The following is a 19,974-nucleotide window of genomic DNA, read 5'->3' on the forward strand; positions in this document are numbered from 1 at the left end:
GAACATCCTAAAATTTGGTTTCTAGGAAAACACTCAGATATTCAATTTGGAGACAGGATGAATGACTTCTGGAAGTTGGTGGGGTTGAGGTAAGAAGAAGGCAGAGGGAGAAGATAATTTCCTTATTGTGAGATTTTTCTTATGCCCAACTGATTTGGATAGTCCCTGTCCACCGTCTGTTGTTTGCTTTTGTACTGAAAACCTTTGAGTCATTTGTCTCTCTTAACTCTGGGTATACCAACAGGATTGCATTAAGTTAGAGTTTTTGCAGGAACATTTACTCAGCTTGGGAGCAAGAAACAATGTTCCAACCTATACATTTCAGAACAGTTTTTTCCCTTATTTCCTAAAATTACAAGTTCATACTCCAGAACTCCAGGTATCCAGAAGAGAATCCCATAGGCCTTGTGACAGGCTGGAAAACAAACTTTAGTTTCATATCTATTCTGATCTTATTGAGCTGACTTTATTCGTCTTTCCTAAAGCATTGATGACTTTGTGTTGACTTTTGACCTTGTTCCTTTCACACACATAGGCTATTTCTCAAGCTACTGAAAAGCCCCTCTCTTCACAGATTTTTTGGTTTTGATGCCTTCCACTTAAGGGTGTGAACTTAGGCTTCTAGACTTCATGGGGCTTTGCCTTAGTGATGTCATAAGTGAGCTTTGACATCAGTGCTCACCAATGACTTCTTGTTGACAAGTCCAACCTTTCAGGCCTTACCTTAGACTAGTTATCAGAAGCATTTGGCACTGTTCCCACTTCTTGAAACTGTCCCCTTTTGACTTCTGAGACATTGCTAAGTCCTGGTTCTTTTGTATTTCCTGCTGCCCCTTATTAGTTTTCATCATGGAACCTCCCTTCCCCTTCCTGTTCCTTCAATGTTGGTTTTCCTCAGGGTTCCATTCCTTGCCTTTTTCCCTTATAATTCTACATATTCTCTTGAGATAGTCTCTTCTGTGTTCACATGGATGCTCCATAAGGACTTCAAACTCAACATATCCAAATATGAATGTATCACCCCCACCCCAACCTGCCCAAACCAAAACCTGCCTCTGCTGAGTTAATGGTACCACACTTTTACCCTTTGTCTAAATCAATCACGGGACATTTTCTCCCTCTCTGACCCTTAAAATGTAATCACATTGCCAACTGGATATAAGTCCTATTGCTTCTGTTTCCTAGATGTCTTCTATCCAGTATTTGTTTTGTCCCAAATGCTACTGTTCCAGTCCAGGTCTTCCACATTTCTTATCTAGGATGCCAGGTAGCCTCCTAACGCTAGAAATCCCTCTCTCAAGCTGTCTTTCACGCTGCTGCCAGAGTTATCCTTCTGAGATGCAGATCTCATCATGTCCCTCTGCCCGCTAAATTCTTCAGGGATTCTTCGTTGTCTGCAACTTTTCTTTTTGGAGGGGGTCACAGACCCCTTTAAGAATCAAATGAAAGCTGTGGACCTTCTCTCAAAAGAAATGTCCATGCCCGCAGAACTTTTCATACAGTTTCGTGGGGTTCCTGGATTCCCCGAAACCCATCACCCATGGATCTCCAATTAAACCCTGGCCTGTAGAATACAACTCAAACTTCTCATGGCACATAGGTGCCTGCCCACCTGTAGAGCTTCATCTCTCACCACTTCCTAGTTTATATTCTTTATAATACCAAATTACCTATGGTTGTTTTTTGACCCTCACCTTTATTTGTGCTATTCCCTCTGCCAAGAACACTCTCCCTCAAATTCTCCACCTGACAGAAAAATTTTAGAGGAAATTGTCCTTTAGGTCCCATGACAAATGTTGTCTTTTCTGTATAACCTTCTCTGACTTCCTTCTGGCAGGCTTAGATACTCTTTGTCCCTCTCTCCACTGTACTTTGTATCTCTCTCCCTCTGTCTGTCTTTTTTGAGAGATGGGGTCTCACCATGTTGCCCAGACTAGATTAACTCCTGGGCTCAAGTGATCCTCCTGCCTCAGCCTCCCAAGTAGCTGGGACTATAGGCATGCACCATTGTGCTTGGCTCATGTCTTTTATAGGGACCAATAGACCATATTGTAATTCTCCACATGTCTTGAGGACCATTACCAAGTCCTTTATCTTGGTATTCCCAGATTCTGTGTTGGTCATTGCTGTACCCCCAGTGCCTAGCACAGTGCCTGGAACATGATAGGTGTTCAGTTAATATTTGTTAAGTGAACAAATGAACCTTCAATTTGGAGCTAATAGCCATGTAATACCAACCTGCAAAAAAAGAAACATTTTGATTTTATTCCATCCTATTCCTGATAGCTTTGGATTATTCAAAAGTTTGTGATGGTTTTTAGTTTGGTGCTGCAGGTTTTCCCGATTACTAGCTCTCTTGGTGCTTGCTGGTATATTACATTTCTCCAGGCAGGGTTAAGGACAACATGAACAGATTTTAGATTGAAACAAAAATTTGTAGTAGAATATCTAAGAGAAGGTGGCTAAAATGATTCACAAGAAGTTGACCCATCATGGCTGTAAGATTCCATGTGCTCCTCCTCACATTACATGGTAGGAAAGGAATGTCTCCCGTCTGTCACCAATAAGGCCATGCTTAGCACAGGATCAGTGCATTGTTCCTAATATGAAACACACATACGGGACACCTGCTGTGTGTTGTGTGTTGGGAAGGGCTCGTTTTTTCACAGTGCTCCTGGAAGAGAGTTCTTTTCACTGAAAAGCTACTCGGAGAGGGATAATACTCATCTGTGAAAAAGGGAAAAGGATTGCCTCTGTATTTTAGTCCTAAGCTTTTGTTTTGTTTTGTTTGAATTTTATTTATTTATTTTACAGATGGAGTCTTGCTATGTTGCCCAGGCTGGTCTCGAACTCCTAGGCTCAAGCGATCTTCCCAGCTGACCTCCCAAGTACTGGGATTACAGGCAGGAGTTACCGTGCCCAGTCCTAGTCCTAAGTTTTTCTTCCAGTAGAAGCAGAGAGAGAATGATTTACAGCATACTTTTTGAGTTCCCCATAAACATCTTATATACAGGGCCACAGGAAGAGACTAACAAATATTCGTTGACTAATTGAGGAAATGCCAGGAGAAGGCAGTGAGAGAATAGAGTCCCCACCAATTCTTCCTGCACACTTGGTCACAGCCTCTTCTGGCAATGTGGGAACTAGTGAATCACAACTGTGTGGCACACATTGGAACATACACCAACTCAAGTGACACAAAAAAGGGGTATATTTGTGTGTGTGTGTGTGTGTGTGTGTGTAGACTGAGAGAATCAGCTGTCCAGTAACAGATATACTTGTGAACTTGTGAATAGACTGTGACTTGCCAGGTTACTGAACCATATAGAGTCATGTCCTTGTTCTTAAATGCCTACTAAAAGCTGATGTCTCGATATAGTGCAGAAAGCAAGGAAAAACCTAGTACAGCCATTGAGATTAGTAGGACAAACCTTAGAGGCTGATAGTGTTAACTTAGGCATTTGAGAACTTGAATTCTAATCTGAACTTTCTAAAAGTACTAGCTTTGTGCCCCTTGACCTTTTTGAGTTTCAGTTTCCAAATCTTTAAAATGGAGACAATTCCAGGATTGTGGACAGGATTAAATGAGATGATGTTTGACAAGCTCTTGGCAGTGTCTAGCCCACAATACACATTCAGGAAAATGCTTCATTCTAGTTGTTATTATTTCCCAGATGGTCCTATCAAGGAAAGGTCTTGGGAAAGGCAGGATTTTTGGGGGGCTTGAGGAGCAATGAATGCAGATTATCTGAAGCTCCGGTAACATTGACTGCAGTAATTGGGAATGGGGAGGTCAGAAGACTTTGATGAGAGGATTATTCTAGATTCAGAGAAAAGACTAAATAAAGTACTGATTCATTTTTTTTAGCCAAATGTAATATATGTGGATTCCGGGGCACCTTTTCTTAGGAGCAACCCCTCCATGACTTCTTTTGTCCCTCCTTTCAGGTATGAATGCTGCTGTCAGGGCTGTGGTTCGAGTTGGTATTTTCACCGGTGCCCGTGTCTTCTTTGTCCATGAGGTTAGTTCTGTACTTTGTTCTTTATCATTCTTTCTCTGCCCTCTTCTAAATCTGCCTTCTATCCCCTTCCCACGTTCTGTGTCCTTACCTCCCAGTTAGTTACATTGCTATGTTTGATTTTCCTTGGCTCCCTATCTTCATGAGTCACTCTTTCCTACTTTTGACTCAATAGGGATGGTGGGACCCGGGCATCTACAAACTGGGTCTTCATGTTGCCTGTTCAATTTAAAGGAAAAAGTAACTCTCAGTTCTTTCATCTCCCTCAAAACAGAGAAAGAAATGGAAATGGGTAGTATTTACAGCAAATTTAGTATATCCAGGGGAAGAGCCCCAGGAGGGAAGAGCCTTGCTGTATTTCTGTAGTTTGCATAACTTCCTGAGGTTCTCACTCTTCTTTTGCACCCTTCTCCCAGTACTCTCTCATGCTTTACCCACTCTTCTTTTTATAAGGTCCACCCGCTTTCTTCTATCAGATTGTATAGTCTCTTAGAGCAAGTCACATTTCTTTCCTTCCCTCCCACCAACTTCCCCTTCTCCTTTTCTCCATGGTTATCAAGACCATCTGTTATCATTGGTCCCCTGTGAAGCAGGTTGGAGGAGATAGGATGAGCCAAAAATAAGAATTAAGATTATTCGGAAGGATATCCACATCCCGATATTTAAAGAATGGGAGAAACTAGAAGAGAGTATTGCAAAAGTTGACGTCTCCTTCTTTGGACTGTGTTAAATATAGTCTCACGAGCATCCAGGACTCACTAGTGGGAGGAGGTGGCTTGACTCTCAGAGAACCTCTTCCCAGGGATCCTGTCTTAATCCTGGGAATTTAGGGAGAAGCCTATCAAGGGCTTAACAGTTATAATATGTCCCACAGGGTTATCAAGGCCTGGTGGATGGTGGAGATAACATCAAGGAAGCCACCTGGGAGAGCGTTTCGATGATGCTTCAGCTGGTATGTTGTTCCAGAGAACTCCCTGTCCCATATTTGCTCTGTCCTTGTTTCATCCCACTCTGGTTTGGGCTCATGGTCTCCCAAATTCCCTGTCATGTGGTTTCATGGGAAGGAATTCAGTGACAAGAGAGGGACCCTATTTGCCCTTTACTCTTAGCATTTGAAAATATCACCCTGGTTTCCTGGGGCAGGGAGAGGGTGGAGGAGTGATCACAGGATGCTTTGCTCTTTATGGAAAGGTCATAAACAAGACTATGGGGACTGACACATAAGCAGGTCTTACTCTAGGGTCACGGGGAAGGTCTGGCCCTGAAAATAACCTTACCAGAGGACTGGAGCCAGAGCCAGAAGTGGAGCTGAAATTTGCCAGTCCTCATGTGATGGAGATGAGGTGACCTGAAACCAGACCACTTAAAGGACGAAGGAACTGAGACAGACTTTTGGAGTCTCAAAAAAATCCTAAGAGTATCCTGAGGATTTCCACAGTCCTTTATGCTACTTGCTCCATGTTGTGTTAGGCTTCTCATGTGTATCCACTGTGGGCTAGCCCACAGCGAGTGAGAGAAATACAATCATTTGCTGGTTTACTGAACATTTGTAAATTACATTTGTATCCCCCTTTTTTCAGCTCAGTTCCCTAAAAATCCATGGGCAAAAATTTAATATGCAGTATCTAGTGAAGGCTCTACCTAGGTGCTAGGTAATGGTGCCTGCCATAAAGTGGTCTGAGAATGAACCAGAATTCTCCACCAGTATCCCAAAGTCATGGCTGCACAGGAGGGCATAAGATATGAAAACCTAATCAGGGATAGAAAGCCTTAATTTCCCAGGGACTTACAGATACCTCTCTTGGGGTATCTGTAAGGCTTTCTTTACCCAGAGCTATTTTTCCTGTGAATACCTGGATATTGCAGCTTCTGCTACTGGCACCATGGATTGCAAGGAGCTGAGGGGAAAGGATTGGCAGTACCTGGGTACAGTTAGAAATCTCAGTGTAGAGAGAGGAAAAATACTACAAAACACATTGGGATGAACTCCTAATAATAATTTAATGTCAGGCCATTAGGGAGAATTTCTAAAGACTGAAGTCACTGCTTCTAAGATGTGAAAGCTGGAGATTATTTGAGAAGCCAACAGATATGTGTGTATTCACTTTTTCTCTTTAGGATAGTCATAGATGACAAAGCCTTCAATGAAATGGGTTCTTAGCAGTCTTTTAAGATGTATAGCAAAATATGAGAATGACCCTATGATGCCTCAGCCAGCATCATTTCCCTTTACTTTGGAAAGGACAGATCACTCTTAAGGATGTCAAGGAACTTTCTAGGGACTCACACAGTTATGTTAGGCCATCACAGCGTTGGAATAGGGGATATCTCAGCATGTTGAGCCCTGTCTCTGGAGAGCTGACTTCTACCTGTTCCAAAGGGAGGCACGGTGATTGGAAGTGCCCGGTGCAAGGACTTTCGGGAACGAGAAGGACGACTCCGAGCTGCCTACAACCTGGTGAAGCGTGGGATCACCAATCTCTGTGTCATTGGGGGTGATGGCAGCCTCACTGGGGCTGACACCTTCCGTTCTGAGTGGAGTGACTTGTTGGGTGACCTCCAGAAAGCAGGTAAGAGATTTTTCACAACAGTATTGCTTATTTGTGTCGGTATGTGCACGCGTGTACACACACACATCACCCCTGCCCCCCTTTTACCTCCCATTGGAGAAAAATGTTACCCAGACACAAATAGGCAGTCTTTGCCCCCTTTTTCTGGTATTGTCTACAATTCCTTTTGGCTAGAGTTTCTTCTCTCTCTAGATATCTCCTCTTTAGGCATGCCAGGTACCTCACCCAGTGGCTCCTGGTTTGCTTCTCATTGTCAGGTAAGATCACAGATGAGGAGGCTACGAAGTCCAGCTACCTGAACATTGTGGGCCTGGTTGGGTCAATTGACAATGACTTCTGTGGCACCGATATGACCATTGGCACTGACTCTGCCCTGCACCGGATCATAGAAATTGTAGATGCCATCACTACCACTGCCCAGAGGTAAGGGGACTTGGGAGGTAGGCAGTGTAAGAAGATGGCAGCTAGGACAGGCTAAAGGGCTAGAGGCTGCTGAAGACTGAAGTGTTTGAGCTATGGTGACTATAATGACCAGTTTTCTGGGGCTAGAACACTATTTTTAACTAAAAATTATCTAGAGCACTGAAATTGCACTGCTCCCTTAATGATATATGATTTGCCTTTTGCCACTGTCTGGCCCACTGTCCAAATATGCAGCTCTGAGGTCTTTCATATCTTTAGGCTAAATGGTTATTCTTCAGACTGGGCAAATCTAGGGAGCCCAGACATGAGCTACACTTTCCAACCATATCATAGAAAGTATAAGTGCTGCTATGACCACCATGGCTCAGAGATAAGAGGACCTGGAGGGAGGCAATGTAGGATGGGAGGATAGAAGGGTGATCAATCGCTTACCCCAGGGTAATCTTAGAGGATTCCAGTTAGTCCAGTCCTCCCTTCACTTCTTATCCTTTTCTCTCCTTTCCTTCCCTGACCCGGTTCCTCTCTGGAACAGAACCTCTGTATAGATACCTTTTACTGCTGTGTTTTCTCAGGCCTGGGAAGGATACCTTGTGGCTAAAGTATTTCCCCTAGGTCTTCCTGGTCTCAGGAAGTCTGCTAGAAGGCCTGGCAGCATACATGTATCTCCCAGAGAGGGTAACTGGCCTAGATGTGGGTGGTGGCTTGATCTTGGCCATACGGTCTCTTGGACTGTGTCCTATGTGTATCTCTTGCAGCCACCAGAGGACATTTGTGTTAGAAGTGATGGGCCGCCACTGTGGGTAAGATCCTCATTCTGACCCATTTATTCCGTGGACCTAGCAATAGCCCTTTCCGTTTCCCCAGGTAGTCCAGTGAGGTCTCTCAGTAGCAGCAGATCTGGAGGTGCACATGCTCCTTGTGGTGTGGTTCCCTTTCCTGCCGCCATCCCCCTCCATTACATCCCCACACATGCATGTGTGTACATGCTCAGGCACATGCTTGGTATAAAGAGTGGGCAGTGCTCTGAGGCTGGAAGCCACTGTGGCAGGTGAACATAAGTGGAAGGTGTCCATTAGAGACAGAATCTCATTGAGGGGCCCTGGTGCTCTTACACTTGCCCCAAGAATAAAATGGAGGCTCTCCAGACCTTTTATCAACTATGAGAACTACGAGAACTTGTTGGGTATGGATGAGGCTATTTGTAGAATACAACTTCTAGCAGGATGCTTCTGGCTCTCATCTCAGATACCTGGCCCTTGTCACCTCTCTGTCCTGTGGGGCCGACTGGGTTTTTATTCCTGAATGTCCACCAGATGACGACTGGGAGGAGCACCTTTGTCGCCGACTCAGCGAGGTACTGGCACTTTATTTTGCCCTTAAGAAATCCCTCACCCTGTTCCACTGATGATCTGTTTCCTACCCATCAGCTTCATTCCATTGATCATTTTACCCTTTGTTCTCAACCAGACAAGGACTCGTGGTTCTCGTCTCAACATCATCATTGTGGCTGAGGGTGCAATTGACAGGAATGGAAAACCAATCACCTCAGAAGACATCAAGAATGTTCGTATGAATGAAACCAGATAGGCCTTAGACTCCATAGCCCATTCCCTTCTGGCTTCTGAGTCTCCTGACACTGCTTCTCCCCTTGGTCCTTCTGCACATCACTCCCTGGGTCCCTGCCCCTGGTTACCTCCCACAAAGAACCATTACAAGACAAGAGGCTGAGCTGTCCACGGTTCACCCAAGTCTCTGCTTGTTTTCTTCCTTTGACTCTGCGTAACCCTCTCTCTGTCCCTCTCTTGGTCCCTTCAGCTGGTGGTAAAGCGTCTGGGATATGACACCCGGGTTACTGTCTTGGGGCATGTGCAGAGGGGTGGGACGCCATCGGCCTTTGACAGAATTCTGGTAAGTCACTGGGCTCTGTGGCCTTCATGCCTTAAAACCCTCAACCTTGTAGTCCTTCCTCCTCAGGGCTGCACTTTACCAGATAGGGACTTACACTACTGGTCGTGTTGCCTCTCCACCAGCCTTTGGGCTGCATTGGCCACTGACCCATTCCCATACACTTGAGGGTCCCCTTCTGTTACAAAAATGATGAGAGACTTTGCCTTCCTAATGGTGAGGAGCAATATCTTTTTGTTTTGTTTTGTTTCATATATTTTTAATAAGAATTTTGAAATAATGGTAGATTCACATTCAACTGTACAGAATAATACAGAGATAGTCCCACATACCCTTTGCCCAGTTTCCTTCAATGGGAACATCTTGCAAAACTGTAGTACAATATCATCACCAGTATATTGACATTGATATTGTCAAGCTACAGAACATTTCTATTACCACAGGATGTCTCATGTTGTCCTTTTACAGCCACATGTACTTTACCCCCACCCATCCCTCCTCATTCTTAACCTCTGGCAACCACTAATCTGTCTCTTTGTCTGTAATTTTTAATCTCATGTATATTATATAAATGGAATTGCATAATATGCAACCCTTTAGGATTTTTTTTTTCCACTCAGCATAATTCTCTAGATATTTATCAAAGGTGTTGTTTGTTTCTATAGTTTGCAGTTTTCTGCAGAGCAGTACTCCATGGAGTGGACGTATTACAGTTTGTTTAATCATTCAGACATTTGAGTTGTTTTCAATTTTTGGCTATTAGGGATAAAGCAACTATGAACATTTGTGTACAGCTTTTTGTGTGAACTTAAATTTTCATTTCTGCAGAGTAATTGCCCAGGAGTTCAATTGGGTTGTATGGTAGTTTTTTTGTTTCTTAAAAAAAATTATTTTTTCAAAGATACTGCCCAACTGTTTCTAGAATAGCTGTACCATTTTAATTTCCGTCAGCAATTTATGAACGACCTGTTTTGTTTGCATCCTTATCAGCATTTGGGGGTTGTCACTTTTTTATTTTTAAATTTTTTTAAATTTTAGCCATTCTGATAGGTATATAGTGGTATTTCTTTTCTTTTCTTTTCTTTTTGGAAATGGAGTCTTGCTCTGTTCCCCAGGCTGGAGTGCAGTGGCATGGTCTCAGCTCACTGCAACCTCCACCTCCTGGGTTCAAGGGATTCTCCTGCCTCAGCCTCCCAAGTAGCTGGGATTGCAGGTGCCTGCCACCACACCTGGCTAATTTTTAAAATTTTTAGTAGAGATGGGGTTTCACCATGTTGGCCAGGAGGTCTTGAACTCCTGACCTTGTGATCTGCCTGCCTCGGCCTCCCAAAACGTTGGGATTACAGGCATGAGCCACCGGGACCAGTCTTTTTTTTTTTGTTTAGAGATGGAGTCTTGCTCTCTCACCCAGACTAGAGTGCAGCGGCACAATCTTGGCTCACTGCAATCTCCACCTCCCAGGTTCAAGGGATTCTCCTAGCTCAGCCTCCTGAGTAGCTGGGATTACAGGCACACACCACCATACCTGGCTAACTTTTTGTATTTTTAATAGAGACGGGGTTCCACCATGTTGGCCAGGCTGGTCTTGAATTCCTGACCTCAGGTGATCTGCCTGCCTCGGCCTCCCAAAATGCTGGAATTACGGGCATGTAATCCCAACCTTAGACACTCAGTTTAAACCCTCTTATCCTATTTTCATTGGAAGAGCAAAGCAATCTCCTACCTTGTTTTGTCAACAACAAGGGAACATTATTAAGCCCCAGTAATCCTGTTGGTTACTGTAGTGGGCATGTTTCTCTAGAACTAAGTAGAATCCTTGAGGTTCTGATGGCAAGAATACAGAGTCAACAAGCTTTAGATGAAATCTGTTTGGGGAGATAAAGCCCAGTAAGTTCTTTGCTGCAGTTCTTAATTGTGAGACTCAATCTTGTGATTTGGAAAAGGCCTCAAGTATCCTGACTCTCTAGGCTGAGCCAAGATGAGGCAGCCTGAGCCAGACTGTCTTTGTTCTCTGGACTCCTGCAGGGCAGCAGAATGGGTGTGGAAGCAGTGATGGCACTTTTGGAGGGGACCCCAGATACCCCAGCCTGTGTAGTGAGCCTCTCTGGTAACCAGGCTGTGCGCCTGCCCCTCATGGAATGTGTCCAGGTGGTAAGTACTGATCCTAAACCCCTTTCTTAACAGTCTCAAGCCCCTGCCTTGGAGTTCATGGGGCATGAGACCAACATCTAAGGCCACTGGTGTAGGAGCAGGTGGAAAGGCAAGATGGTATAGTAAGAGACATACGGGGAAAGAACACAGTGGGTTTTGCATAGGAGCTCTTAACTAAGCTTCAGTGTTCCCATCAGTAAAATGTTCCTAAGGAAGGTGGGAGATTCTACATCCTCCTTAGTAATGAAACCCAGTATCTCATAATATACAACCTCAAACATTTTTATCATGTCTTTATTGGAAGAAGAATGCAATATTCCTCCTAACTTTATTAAGAGCAGGAGAATATTATTAAATTCTAGCTGGGTAGTTTTTGTCTCTGATTTCTATCTTGAACATGTTTCTCTGAACCAACATGAGGTTACTAATGCTCACGTTGAGGGTTATTGTAAGGATTGGAGATAAGCTATATTAGCATGTGATGCAGTACCTAGCAAATGTTGAGTGCTCAGGAAATGGTGGCCTTTATTATGAAGGAATCACTCCTTTGATACCACAGAGTGAACATGGTGGCTGGGAGGCTGGGAGCGAGAGCTAGGGTATCTGGCCTGGTTCTGAGGGCTGGTCTAAATGCTCCCCTTCTTCTGGCCTCCTCCTCTCTGAGACCCAGGAGTCCCAGTGACCTGCAGCCTTGCTTGGAAATGTATCTGTGAAAGCTCCAAAGCGAAGGCACTGGCCCACAGAGCTGAAATCAGTAGTTGAGAAGCACACAGCAGGGATCAGTCCTTCTTCCTAACTTGGTTACCTGTAGGATCTTCATTTACTCATGACTTTAGAGGCTGCTTTAAGGCTGGGGACCTGGGTGTGGAATGGAAGATACTATTTATCTGTGAGCATTCTTCCACTCTACCCATACTTCTAATAAACAGAGCATAGTTCTGAGCACAGTGGCTCACACCTGTAATCCCAGCACTTTGGGAGGTCAAGGCAGGCAGATCACAAGGTCAGGAGATCGAGACCATCCTGGCTAACATGGTGAAAAATACCAAAAAAAATTAGCTGGGTGTGGTGGCACACTCCTATAATCCCAGCCTCTCAGGAGGCTGAGGCAGGAGAATCGCTTGAACCCAGGAGGCAGGGGGTTGCAGTGAGCCAAGATCGCGCCACTGCACTCCAGCCTGGGCGACAGAGCAAGACTCCGTCTCAAAAAAATAAAAATTAAAATAAAATAAACAGAGCATAGAATCAGTTCTTTTCTTTTGCTGCTCATTACTCAGAAAACTCAGGAAAAAACAAAAATACTTCTGTGAAAGTTTGGGGGCATAGGAAAGGTGGGGTATAGAATGGGCAGGATGTAGTCACAATCCCAGAGATGGGCAGAGTTTGACTGTGGGATGGAAATCCAGCTGTGCAGAATTGTGACCCTGGAGTTGAAACTGTCACTGCTCCCCCCTCAGACCAAAGATGTGACCAAGGCCATGGAAGAGAAGAAATTTGATGAAGCCCTGAAGTTGAGAGGCCGGTGAGGAAATGACGGGAAGCTCACTAGCTACAGAAATCAGATGCCTGAAGTCAAAGATCTCCATGACTCCAGGCCCAGAACATAAGCTTCTGCTGCTTCCTTTTCTGATTCTCACTGCAGCAAGTTCTTGCCCAAGAATGTTAGTTGTCAGGTGTCTGGAAGGATCAGTTCATCTCAGGGATGCGGTCCCTGGCATCAACCTTTTATAATCTGTTATTTCTATATGTGAGCCCCAGCTAGATGATAAGTTCCTTTAAGCAAGGGACAGTCTCTTGTGCCGAGCACAGTGCCTGGAGAAGAGTACTGAGCGAGTGTTGGATGAACTAGTGGCCCCTTTGCAGCCCCTGCCCTGTCCCTGCTCTGCCCCAGTTCTGTCCTCAGAGGTTTGCCCTATGGAACTTCCCTCTGGGAGCAAAACTTCAGACCAGGATCCCCATGGCTGCTGGCTGTGGGGAATGGCCTGAAGACACCTCTCTCTATCTGTACTTCCTACAGGAGCTTCATGAACAACTGGGAGGTATACAAGCTTCTAGCTCATGTCAGACCCCCGGTATCTAAGGTACTGGCAAGTTGACTTGCCCTCTCCCCTTTTGCTTCTCACTCCCCCAGTCTCTCTTCATAAAGTGCTACCACAGTTCATACAACGTAAACCTTGCCAACTTCTCTGCCCCACTCTGATCTTCAGTGCTGGGTCCCTGGCCCTATTATTATGATTTTCTCTTAACCACCCCAGATACCAGCCCCCTTTTTAGTGTACCCTGGATATCTCTAACACAAGACCCATGCCCACTTCAGGACTGGCAAGATAGCATGCAAAGAATGGGAAAGAGGGCTTATGTACTTTTTCTCTGGGAATATCTAGGAATAATCACATCTAAGTGTATCTGAGCCACCTCTTCCATTGGAGTCGTGGTTGTCATTATTGAGTATATTATCAGAATTGTTTGGGTTGCTTATTAAACTTGCAAACTCCTGGGCCCCTCTCTCAGAGGAGATTCATATCTGGGTGGAGGCCAGGAATGTGCAGGTTTAACAGGTTCCCCCAGTGGATTCTGATGCAGGTGATCCAAGGATCACACTTTGGGAAGTGCTGCTCTGGAAGGTCTCTCATTGTATAATGTTGATATCTGAGATGGGGGACAGCAGCTTTGTTTATTGATCTGTGATCAAGAATTTTGCTTCCATAGTATGTGGTAGCAAGTTGTGCTGGCATTCCTTGGGAGAGGGGTGTGTGTTGTCTCAGGCAGATGTCCTGATCCCTGGATGACAAGGGTTCAGAGCTCTGCCTCCTTTACTGACCTCCTCCCTGTTCCCACACTGGGTTTCTGTCCTCCTTTTTCCCCTGCTTCCTCCTGTATAGAGTGGTTCGCACACAGTGGCTGTGATGAATGTGGGGGCTCCGGCTGCAGGCATGAATGCTGCTGTTCGCTCCACTGTGAGGATTGGACTTATCCAGGGCAACCGAGTGCTCGTTGTCCATGATGGTTTCGAGGGCCTGGCCAAGGGGCAGGTATGGAGACTAAAAGGAAGAAGGGCACATATTCTAGGACCCAGGAGCAGTCATAGGGAAGATAAGTGTAGCAAGAATGACCTGTTCATTCTCTTGGCTTCCTCTGTTCCTCACTACCTCTCTCCCCTCTCTCAGGGTCCAGGCAGAAGTAGATATTTAATGTTAGGGCAGTAGGAACAGGCAGGAATTACTGGAATGCACCATTGCAAACAACATGTCCTATTTAATTCTCTATCCCAAAGCTCAGCACAGTGCCTGGCATAGGTAGATGCTTAATATTGGTGAATGAGCAGTAAGGGTAGAAGAAGTTCAGTGCATGGGGAAAAGCTAATACCTGGTGTACCTCTTCCAACCAAGGCGGATCCAGGGGTGGGGTTAGAACTCAAGCAGTGGCACCAGTCCCACACAGGCCTCCTAGTGCTTTAGCTTTGAGCAGAGCTCTGTGGCTTTTCCCCACAGATAGAGGAAGCTGGCTGGAGCTATGTTGGGGGCTGGACTGGCCAAGGTGGCTCTAAACTTGGGACTAAAAGGTAAGTAGTACTGCAGAGGCACCTCCTCCCAGTGACCTCTTCAAGTTGCCCTTGGATTTGGGTGTCAATTCATTATGCCAGGGTCTGCTTCAACCACCCTGTTGTCTGGGTCCTCCACCCCCAACTTCACAGTTGCTGCCATGAGGGCAGACATGCCCATCTCAACATCTTTCAGCAGCTCTGGCAATTTAGAACTCCAGTGTGTATCCTTGGATAGGACTGAGAGGGTGGGCTAGGGAGTGGGGCACAGGTCAAGAAATTAAAAATAAAGTGCCTCTAACTCTAGCTTTTCTCTCCCTCAATTTTCCTGTCTCTTCCACAAATTCCCATTCCTGTCCCCCCCATCACTGGTCAACTAGGACTCTACCCAAGAAGAGCTTTGAACAGATCAGTGCCAATATAACTAAGTTTAACATTCAGGGCCTTGTCATCATTGGGGGCTTTGAGGTGAGTGCCCGCCACCGTGTCTCCCTCTCTCCCTCCCACTTCCTCTCCCTCTCCCCAATCCTGCCCTTGTGCTCTCTTCTTCTTAGGCTTACACAGGTGGCCTGGAACTGATGGAGGGCAGGAAGCAGTTTGATGAGCTCTGCATCCCATTTGTGGTCATTCCTGCTACAGTCTCCAACAACGTCCCTGGCTCAGACTTCAGCGTTGGGGCTGACACAGCACTCAATACTATCTGCACGGTGAGAGCCCACCACCACTTCCCATCCCTTTTGGCCAGGATTGTAATCCTTCAACTGAGTGTGGTCCTGAAAAGTGAGCTTCTCTTTGTACCAAACAAATGGGAATGTTTGAAAACGATTCTTTGGCTGGGTGTGGTGGCTCACACTTGTAATGCCAGCACTTTGGGAGGCTGAGGCAGGCAGATCACTTGGGGTCAGGAGTTCAAGAGCAGCCTGGCCAACATGGTGAAACCCCATCTCTACTAAAAATACAAAAATTAGCTGGGTGTGGTGGTAGGCACCTGTAATCCCAGCTACTTGGGAGGCTGAGGCAGGAAAATTGCTTGAACCTGGGAGGCGGAGGTTGCAGTGAGCAGAGATCGTGCCACTTTACTCCAGCCTGGGTGACAAAGTGTTCAGTTTCCTCACCTGGAAATGCACCAATACCCTGAATACCAAATGTTTTGTGTTTTCTTTCTGAGATCGTGCAGTCTAATTTTCTGAGCAGTAGAAAGGATAGGTACAGCTTCCTTCCCAGGAGAGACGTTCTGCAGTGTGGTTGGCAAATATGCCTGTTACCCTAAATGCAAGAACTTGCTCTAGGGGCCCTGCCAGCCTATAGAGAATATAGTTCCAGAGTTTAATTAGTGGCAAAGATTAAAGAGTGACAAGAATCAGGCCCCTGATCATGTCTTTCTAACTATAACGCATTGTCCTTGCAGACCTGTGACCGCATCAAGCAGTCAGCAGCTGGCACCAAGCGTCGGGTGTTTATCATTGAGACTATGGGTGGCTACTGTGGCTACCTGGCCACCATGGCTGGACTGGCAGCTGGGGCCGATGCTGCCTACATTTTTGAGGAGCCCTTCACCATTCGAGACCTGCAGGTAGCTGGCCACCCAGAGCCTGCTAGGTAGCTCTCCCCTGTCTCCAGACTGTTTCCACAGTGATCTAAACTATGAGAGCTCAAGTTGAGGACAGAGCTGATTGGTCTGTGGAATCCTGTGAAGACCAGAAAGAGCACTATGCAGGCATTCTCTGGTGTCACCTCACAGGCATGACCGCAGCTACTATTGTTGGAATGCTCATTTTGAATCAGGTGGCCTGGTGCTAAGCCCTTTGTGGGCATTTTTGCATTTTATCTTCACAATAGACATGCAAAGAAGATACTATCTCCATATAACGGAGAAAGGTTTAGAGAGGCTAAAAAACTTTTCTAAACTCCTAAGTGAGCAGATGGTTTAACTGATTGAGAAAGTCAGTGATCTTTTTACTATATCATGTCTCCCCTTCAGATTTCCCTTACTTTGAGACAGAGAGATGCTGTCTCAAAACAGAGACATAAAGTGTCAAAACTGACACTGGGACCACAAGTCAGCCCTCTGAGGCAAGGGGAACCAGAAAGGCTTGGAAAGGGAGACTGGAGAGGGTGAGGGGCTGAACACTGACAGTTACTGCAGCTATCCGTAGTGCTCCCTCTTCCAGTTCTGTCTCGTTTGGAGTCATTGTTTAAATTTTAGTCCACAATGAGGTTCTTAAAGGAATTAGGCCCAGTTGAGGCCCAGGATTGTAAACAACTCTCTTCCATGTCTCTCTCCCTTCCTGGAGAGGTGTGGTGTGGAAGAAGAGAGATTTATACCCAACCTTATCCACTCCCGATTAGGCTTAGGATTTACTCTTTCATTTTCAGGCAAATGTTGAACACCTGGTGCAAAAGATGAAAACAACTGTGAAAAGGGGCTTGGTGTTAAGGTACCTCATCCATGGTTCCTAAGTGGAGAAGAAAAATAAGCTTTGGCTCAAACTCATGGAATGGCCAGGGTTGGGACACCCTGAGGAATCTGTAGATATAAAGGGAGGGGGCCAGCCTATCCCTTGAATCCTGGGAGGAGACAAAAATTGAAAGGAAAGAACAAAGGCAGAAAGGGGGGATGGAAAGCCAACCACAGAGTCACAGGCTTTTGGTCTCCACCTGGCAGGAATGAAAAGTGCAATGAGAACTATACCACTGACTTCATTTTCAACCTGTACTCTGAGGAGGGGAAGGGCATCTTCGACAGCAGGAAGAATGTGCTTGGTCACATGCAGCAGGTAGGGAAGACACCCTAGTCATGCCCTTCATCAGACAGCCGTACCTGCCAACAGCCACTGAGGCTTCCACTGGCCTTTTCCAGTCTTCTGGAGGAGCCTGTTAGTGCCATCATAGAGCATGGGCCTGCAGTCTCTTACAGTCATAGAATCAAAACATCTTTATCCTGGAAATGACTTTAGAGATTATATGGTCTATCCTTTTCATTTAGGGGAGGGTTTTCAACCTTGGCAGCTTTGCCTTTTGGGGCTAGATGATGATTTGTTATGGGTAGCTGTTCTATGCACTGTAGGACAGTTGCACAGCATCCCTGGTGTCTACCCACTAGATGCCAGTAGCACCTCCCTCTCACTCCCGATTGTAACAAAAATGTCTCCAAACATTCCCACTTTCCCACCTGCTTCCTCTTAATTCAAAGGAAATCTGTATGATATTTTGTATTATTCTGAGGTGCTACCAAGGGCAGCCAGATTGGGCCACAAAAAACACTTTTATGTCATCATTGACAGTGACCAACAAAAGCTGCTGCGCTAAAGAGGGGCAGGCAGCTGACCCTTTGGCCAATAAGACTAAAACAGGATCTGGCAGCTGTGGAGCTAAAAGAGGGGATTGTGGGGCCAATCATCTTCTTTAGTTATTCTTATATCTGATGCATGGCCAAATGTGCTGGGCCAGCCTGGCCTTGGATTCTGGCACTGCCTCAGGACACCCTTTCATAGTTTGATTTCTGGATTCCTGTTTTGGGCCGTAAACCTGGGGCCCATCTTTCCTCTTTCTCTGTGTGTCTCGATATCTCTGCCAGTTTATTAGAGTCCTTCCCTCTGTAATTTTTATGTTTCTTTCTCCAGGGTGGGAGCCCAACCCCATTTGATAGGAATTTTGCCACTAAGATGGGTGCCAAGGCTATGAACTGGATGTCTGGGAAAATCAAAGAGAGTTACCGTAATGGTAGGTGGGGTGAGAGACCGAGTGCCCTCTGTAGAGGCTGGTTCCCCAGTATAGAAGCTGATTGACCATCCCTTATTGCAGGGCGGATCTTCGCCAATACTCCAGACTCGGGCTGTGTTCTGGGGATGCGTAAGAGGGCTCTGCTCTTCCAACCAGTGACTGAGCTGCAGGGCCAGACAGATTTTGAGTGAGTACCCCTGCTTTCTGGAGTGGTTCTCTCCCTGGTAGTTTCAAGCTCTACTGTCCTCAACCTGTTCACTGTCTTTAATCCTTTTTTTTTAAGGAGTAACACCTGTATTCTTACCCATTTCAGATGTGATGCACATGTCCTAAATCTAACCTCTTCTGTCCAACTACTTTCTATAAACCTTTGGTAGAAGTTGATTAGGGTACTAAAAGATTATATCATCATCTACCTCATTCCTCTGTAGGCATCGAATCCCCAAGGAACAGTGGTGGCTGAAACTGAGGCCCATCCTCAAAATCCTAGCCAAGTACGAGATTGACTTGGACACTTCAGACCATGCCCACCTGGAGCACATCACCCGGAAGCGGTCTGGGGAAGGGGCTGTTTAAACCTCTCTGGAGTGAGGGGAACAGATTATCTGATCATGGTCAGCTCACCCCCTGATAAGTCCACATCTTCTCAGTGTTTTAGCTGTTTTTTTCATTAGGTTTCCTTTTATTCTGTACCTTGCAGCCATGATCAGTCCTGGCCAGGAGCTGGAGGGGGCAGTGGGTGGGAGCTCCTTTTAGGTAGAATTTAACATGACTTCTGCCCCAGCTTTATCTGTCACACAAGGCTGGGCACCTCTAGTGCTACTGCTAGATATCACTTGCTCAGTTAGAATTTTCCTAAAAATAAGCTTTATTTATTTCTTTGTGATAACAAAGAGTCTTGGTTCCTCTACTACTATTACTACAGTGACAAATTGTAACTACACTAATAAATGCCAACTCGTCACTGTGCTTTCGCTTCTCCTGTTATCATCTTCCCAAGTGGAATGTAATACTGTCAGCCCCATGTATCAGACACTTGCCTGATGAAGCAGTAAAGATGTTAAGGGTATCACAGGGGGTGGAGGAAGGGATTATCTCTAGTACACTACTTGCTGGCTGTCTGAAAAATTATCACTGCCAAACTCTAAAAACAGTTCTAAATAGTGACTGAGAATGTTTGTTGCTGGAGTCAGGGATTAAGGCAGCCAGATACTCTTTGCACAGTTCTTCAGTGGGAAGAGAAATTAACAATAAATATCAAGCACTGTGGTAGGCATTTCATCACTGAATCCTCAAAGTAGCTTTTGGAGGGCAATAGCGACAGCCTGACTTCAGAAAGGAGGACACTGGAGCTCAAGATGATTGATTACATAATGTCTCCTTCAATATTATTCAAGTAGAACTCAAAACTCAGTTCTGACTTCAAACCTCATCCTCATTCCCCATTCCTCTGCTTCCTTACCATGCCATATCAAATCCCCAGAGCCATAAGGCCTATGAAAATGAAGTGAAAGGGAAAGTGCAGGCATTCATTCAGAACATTTTAAATGCTAATTGCCATTGATTTATAGGTTCTCTTTCCTATCTTTAATCTTAGAGCTGTTTCCTCGAGAAAATGAAGAGGGAAAGATGGCTCAGGGGA

The 19,974-nt window shown here is 45.5% G+C and overlaps 1 protein-coding gene across 11 annotated transcripts in view; it reads left to right on the top strand.

Annotated features, from left to right (window-relative positions):
* PFKM (phosphofructokinase, muscle) overlaps positions 1 to 19,301 on the top strand; it is a 48,274-nt gene extending 28,973 nt beyond the window's left edge. For all 11 annotated transcript variants that reach the window (XM_021922258.2, XM_003906277.3, XM_009180616.2 and 8 more), the window contains 21 exons: positions 3,949 to 4,022; positions 4,894 to 4,971; positions 6,400 to 6,589; positions 6,847 to 7,012; positions 7,768 to 7,812; positions 8,258 to 8,366; positions 8,480 to 8,575; positions 8,828 to 8,920; positions 10,943 to 11,068; positions 12,526 to 12,590; positions 13,086 to 13,149; positions 13,951 to 14,100; positions 14,560 to 14,630; positions 14,990 to 15,077; positions 15,164 to 15,316; positions 16,018 to 16,182; positions 16,986 to 17,047; positions 17,275 to 17,386; positions 18,233 to 18,332; positions 18,414 to 18,519; positions 18,764 to 19,301. In XM_021922258.2, coding sequence (XP_021777950.1) covers positions 3,949 to 4,022; positions 4,894 to 4,971; positions 6,400 to 6,589; positions 6,847 to 7,012; positions 7,768 to 7,812; positions 8,258 to 8,366; positions 8,480 to 8,575; positions 8,828 to 8,920; positions 10,943 to 11,068; positions 12,526 to 12,590; positions 13,086 to 13,149; positions 13,951 to 14,100; positions 14,560 to 14,630; positions 14,990 to 15,077; positions 15,164 to 15,316; positions 16,018 to 16,182; positions 16,986 to 17,047; positions 17,275 to 17,386; positions 18,233 to 18,332; positions 18,414 to 18,519; positions 18,764 to 18,908 — 2,258 coding nt within the window. In that variant the 3' untranslated portion in view covers positions 18,909 to 19,301. The remainder of the gene's footprint in view (positions 1 to 3,948; positions 4,023 to 4,893; positions 4,972 to 6,399; positions 6,590 to 6,846; positions 7,013 to 7,767; positions 7,813 to 8,257; positions 8,367 to 8,479; positions 8,576 to 8,827; positions 8,921 to 10,942; positions 11,069 to 12,525; positions 12,591 to 13,085; positions 13,150 to 13,950; positions 14,101 to 14,559; positions 14,631 to 14,989; positions 15,078 to 15,163; positions 15,317 to 16,017; positions 16,183 to 16,985; positions 17,048 to 17,274; positions 17,387 to 18,232; positions 18,333 to 18,413; positions 18,520 to 18,763) is intronic.
* The last annotated feature ends 673 nt before the right edge of the window (positions 19,302 to 19,974 follow it).

The sequence above is a fragment of the Papio anubis genome, chromosome 9, assembly GCF_008728515.1.
Source record: "Papio anubis isolate 15944 chromosome 9, Panubis1.0, whole genome shotgun sequence".
NCBI classification, from domain to species: domain Eukaryota; kingdom Metazoa; phylum Chordata; class Mammalia; order Primates; family Cercopithecidae; genus Papio; species Papio anubis.